The sequence below is a fragment of the Trypanosoma cruzi genome, assembly GCF_000209065.1.
Source record: "Trypanosoma cruzi strain CL Brener chromosome Unknown tcruzi_1047053472357, whole genome shotgun sequence".
Taxonomy (NCBI): domain Eukaryota; phylum Euglenozoa; class Kinetoplastea; order Trypanosomatida; family Trypanosomatidae; genus Trypanosoma; species Trypanosoma cruzi.
In genome coordinates, this window is record NW_918888.1 from 1 (window position 1) to 5,331 (window position 5,331).

Below are 5,331 nucleotides of genomic sequence, written 5' to 3' on the forward strand. Positions count from 1 at the left end.
CACATATTTTCATTTCCACCGCAATCAACGGTGAGGAGCCAGGTGCCACAGCAACGAAAAGGAAAAACAAGCATCTATTGCAACACTTTACCAGCGAAAAGCAGGAACAACACAAACCGAATTATTGGCTGCACCAACACATGAAACATTCACAAGAGGAAAGAAAAATAATAATTGTGCACCCTGCAGAAATCCCAACACACGATCCAGGCATGAAGGTTTGCTCTCTGAAAAAATGAAAAAAAGCATGAAAACATCTGCCAACATCCAAACAGAAACAAAAATAAATGTTTGCTTGCATTATTGCATCCCTTGCGTTTATTTTTGCGCGTGCGGCCGCTGCGGTGGTGGCCGGCCTGCATGAAGTGGTCTGCGATGAATATGAACAAAGGCCGAAGTCAACTGAAATGTTTTTGTGATGAATATTGGCTGCACTTCCCGTGGACCAACAATCCACGTGGTGTGTGGGGATCTCTTATTGTATTGTTACTTTGCTTTTGTGTTGCTGTGTGCGCTGCACCTTCTTGTGTGTGTGCGTACCCTCCGTGAGGGGCGTCGACACGACGGACCGCTCTCGCCGCATGTACATGCGGTGGGGCATTGTGTGCCGCTCCTGTTTGCTTCTCCCCCTTCCATCTGTGTGTTGGTGTTGCGGCAGGGCTGTGTGTGTGTGTGTAAAGGTATGAGTAATTTGCGTGTGTGCTATCTGCCTCTTTATTCCATTGCCTTCTTTGAATCCTTGTGCCGTGCAGCTGCTCTGCAAGTATAGGCGCTGCCAAACACACAAACACATGCACACAAACACGCCATTATGCATACTCTGTAGAGTGTCGTGATTGCAGAGAACGGATGCACGCAGAAGATTGTGGCTGCGACGTCCCTTGCGAGGAGGGAGGACGGGATCCTGCGATTTATTTTTTGACACGTTGCAGGCGTGCAGTCGATTGGGTGGTGTGGCTTAGGGTGTCTGGGACAAGTGTGGATTGCTTCTTGTCCAGCAGCTGCACGTGCCAATGTGTATCTCCCATGCTGTGTATACTTTGGTCAGGGATTCTTCGCTTGTGTGGAGTGATGTGCGTTGGAGGGTGCGCTGGAAGGGTGAGCAGTAAAATAACTGGTGACAGCGCGTGGGCTTTGCAAAGGACGGTCTTGTTCCCTTTTGCATTCCGCTGGTTGTTTTGTGTGTGGGCGTCGCCTGGTGTGTGTTGACGCGTGACGAATAACTATGTACCCGCTGTGGCTCCTGCTGCTGGTGGTGGCAGTCGCTGTGTGTTCCCGGTGCACTGTTCTTCCTTCTCGTTCCGTGTGTCTGTGTGCGTGAGTTGTTGTTTTTTGTAGTGACTGCGGCGGGGATGATGGTGCCACTCACTGTGGGCGGGTAGCGGTGTTTATTCTTTCATCCCTTTTTTGGTTTGTTTTCCGTATTTTTTTTTTCTCTTTTACGAAAGAAAGCAAACAAGCGCTAATCGCTACTGTGAAATTCGAAGGCACTGAAAGGACCAACAACAAGCTCACACACCGCCCACACACACATATTTGTATGCTCTCACGTGTTGCTGCAGTGAAGGCACCCCGCACACACAACCGTCGCCGCGTGACCAGATCCAGCGGAAGGAGGAGGGAAGGAAGAGAGAGTGAGCTGCAGAGGCCCAACATGTCCCGGCGTATGTTTACTTCTGCAGCACTGCTACTTCTTGTTGTGATAATGTGCTGCGGCACTGGTGGTGCTGCCCCCGCAGGTAAGGGGTCAAAGTCAGATTCGGGATCTTCACTGGATAAACACATTGTTTGGAGAGATAAGAAAGAAGACGAAACAGTGGATTCGCTCTATGCTCCCAGTTTTGTTGAGGTGAATGGTGGCGTGTTTGCCTTTGCCGAGGCGCTGTTGAAGGATGGAAACTATTTCTTTACTGGGATTGCCTCGGAGCTCCTTGAGTTGAGTGGTGAAAACCAAAAAAAAATGGGTGGAAGTAATTTGAAGACAAAGACACTGGAGAAATGTCCTTCCGAAGGAGGCAAACGCCCCTCTCAGTCAACGAATCGCGTTGGTTCCCAAAGTTTCCACAGAGTAGATGTGAGCCGGCCAACAACAGTCGTGAAGGGGAATGGCATTTACATGCTTGCTGGAAAATACATCAGGGAAAATGTTGCTGTTTGTCAGGGTAGGGCTGACGCTGCCTCATGGGGTCTTTTGCTGGTAAAGGGGAATGTCAGTGATGAACAGGACAAAGAAATTGTTTGGGAAGTTATTGACGATCTCCCGTGCACTTCGATTGTAAAACTTCACGAATCCTGGCCATTGCTCACTGGAGGCGGTGGATCGGGTATTACGATGGATGACGATACGCTTGTGCTCCCGTTGGAAGCCGTGAAGGAGCACGGCACTGAAAGTGAAGCAAAGGAAGGAAAGAATAACAACGTTTCGCTGATCTTGTACTCCTCGGATACTAAGAATTGGAAGCTGTCGAAGGGGATGTCTGCCTATGGCTGCACTGATCCCTCCGTCGTGGAGTGGAAGGGAAAACTCATGATGATGACTGCGTGTGATGATGGCCGCCGCAGGGTGTACGAGTCCGGTGATAAGGGGGCGTCGTGGACGGAGGCGCTCGGGACACTCTCGCGCGTGTGGGGCAACAACCAAAAGCGACATGAGTGGGGCGTTAGGAGCGGGTTCATCACAGCGAATATTGACGGTGTTGGAAATGATAAGAGAAATGTGATGCTCGTTACTCTGCCGGTGTTTTCCAAGAAGGCTGATACACGAGGCCGTGGAAAAGAAAGGGGCGAACTCCATCTTTGGCTGACGGACAATACGCACATTGTTGATATTGGTCCGGTATCCGGGAACGATGACGCTGCCGCCAGCTCCCTGTTGTACAAAAGTGGAACTAATGGGAATAATAATAATGAGTTGATTGCACTGTACGAGAAGAAGGAAGATGGGTTCAGACAATCACTCGGTATGGTCTCTGTGCGTCTGACTGAGCAGCTGAAGCGTGTGAAGGATGTGCTGGCGACGTGGAAGGAAGTGGACGACCTTGTCTCCAAGCTGTGCACTCCTTCTAATACTGAGAAGGACCGTCCAAATAGCACTCCCTGCAGCACTACTGTTAAGATCACCGCTGGGCTGGTTGGCTTTTTGTCCGGCAACTTGTCTGGTAGCAAATGGAAGGACGAGTACCTCGGGGTGAACGCCAGAGTAACTGGTGCTGTAAAAAAGGCAGAGCCTTCCGATGGCGTGACATTTAAAGGGCGTGGCGCAGGGGCGCACTGGCCTGTTGGCAGGCAGGGGGAGAATCAGCTGTACCACTTTGCGAACTACAACTTCACTCTTGTGGCGACGGTGTCTATCCACGGTGTGCCAAAGGACGGAGATACCCCCATTCCATTGATGGGAGCGAAGGTGAATGATGGCGATAAGAATACAGTACTCCTGGGACTGTCGTACAACAAAGAAAGGAAGTGGCAGGCGCTGTGCTGTGACGGAACAACCGCGGAGCACAGCAGCACTTGGGATCCACAGAGACAATACCAAGTGGCCATTGTGCTACAGAACGAAAAACAGGGCTCCGTGTACGTCGATGGTCAGCGTGTGTGTGAGAGTGTGCAAAGTAACTTGGAAAATACAGAATCGAAAGGGATCTCACACTTTTACATTGGAGGGGATGGAGGCAGCGCAGAGAACACAGTGGGTGACGAAGGTGTGTCTGTGACTGTGAGGAACGTCCTGCTGTACAACCGCCCGTTGACATTTACTGGTGGGAGTGCCGATTTGGAAGAAGATATTGCGTCACCTTCTGAAGATCCAGTGGAGCAAGCGGCCTCGCAGCAGTCTCGAAAAAAACGTGAAGCGCAGCAAGTGCCGGCAGCTTTGAGCTCCAATGCCGTTGGAGAAGCAACGGGTGATGGCAGCATTGTGCGTGAGAGCGGACTGCTGCTGCTGCTTCTTCTGTTGGGACTGTGGGGGTTTGCGGCTCTGTGAGGAGTGACTGGCTGCCGCGTGGGACAATTGCGCCCTCCCGAGCACAGAAATACTATTCCCGGGAACTATTTTCCTCATAAAATCTTTTTTTGCTTTAGATTTAATTATTCTTTTTTTTTCTCACTCCCACTCCCTTATCCTGCTTGTTGCCTTGGGGCAATCACTATGGACGTTTTTTCATTTCTACTTTTCCCTCTTGTAATTGTTTCTTCTGCACTCTTCCTGTGAGGGGTGCCGTGTGTTTCCGCCCAACTGCTCCACTCGCACACCCACCGACACGCTCACGACGACGGCCCTGTGCGCCTCGCCTGCTGCACGCATGAGGAGGGGCCGCGACGAACGGCGCGCTGAGGGAGCCGTGACGTGTGGGCGTGCGACGAGGGCCTGTGGGGCGGCGCACACATTTGTTTCCCTCTTGTTTTGTTTTCTTTGCGGTCAGGGCTGGCAGACACCCGCAGCGCCACACACACAGCCACACCCTGCCGCCGTGTTTTTCTTTTTTTTTTTTCTTTTCGTGTTCATTTCATGCGCTGGCAGTCCCGTCAGCATTTCCCTCCCCTCCGATGATTTTTTTCTTTTGTTACGCTCACTCTCCCGATGGAGTGACGCGACTCCCGTCATGTCTGCGCGCTTCTCTCAGTCCCCACACACACACACGAGTGACTGTGCTCTGCGGGCCGCACTCACACGCCGATGAGAGGGCTGAGGGGAGCAGCAACACGCAGATGACCCCATGAAATATAAACGATGTGCGGACACATGGAGGTCAGAAGTTTGAAAGACATTTAAATATCTTTTTAATTCTATTTTCGGACAAAATATGCAGACGATTTCTGGAGCAACATGGTGGTTGGGTGCTTTTTGTGTGTGTTTCTTCTTTTTCTTTTTTTTCTTTTCTGTTTTTTGTGTGTAGCCGTAATAGAGGACGACTTTTTTTCAATTTTCTTTTTTTTTTTCCAAAGTGTGGGGAGTGGAAGGGTGAAGATGAATTTTTTAAAATTTTAATAAATTTTTTATGAAGTACCGCTGCTTTGTCTGCAGTGCGATATTGTGAGCTTGAGCAGTCTTTTTCTCTTTATTTCTGCCATGCACTTCTGCTGTACAGTTTTTCTTGTGCGTCCCTTCACACACTCTGCTCCCTCTTTTTACTTCTTTGCCTCGTGTGTCTGCAGGCACACACAACCACATGCACGTACAAAATGCACATTTCATTCGATTTGGAGGCTTCTTTTGTAGCGCATGCTGGCAGTTGCGTGTGGCTGCTGTTGTCTTCTTCCGTTGCTATGGGGAGAAGGGCGGAGGAGAGGGAGTGCGCAGCCCGAGTCTCCTTTCCTGCGGGTGTGGTGCAC

General features: G+C 50.5%; 1 protein-coding gene across 1 annotated transcript, besides 3 other annotated features; it reads left to right on the forward strand.

Moving 5' to 3' along the window:
* Nucleotides 1-5,331: part of a sequence feature (areas merged during assembly that could not be assigned to a particular haplotype. This can correspond to areas where the two haplotypes were merged or to regions with more than two copies in the genome that were merged during assembly.) that runs on past the window's edge.
* Nucleotides 1,541-3,982, forward strand: Tc00.1047053472357.10 (trans-sialidase, putative; the record flags this gene model as incomplete). The annotated part of the gene is made up of 1 exon (XM_799449.1): nucleotides 1,541-3,982. The coding sequence occupies one exon, from the start codon at nucleotides 1,541-1,543 to the stop codon at nucleotides 3,980-3,982; it is 2,442 nt and encodes an 813-aa protein (XP_804542.1).
* Nucleotides 4,841-4,887: a sequence feature (T-rich).
* Nucleotides 4,970-4,999: a sequence feature (AT_rich).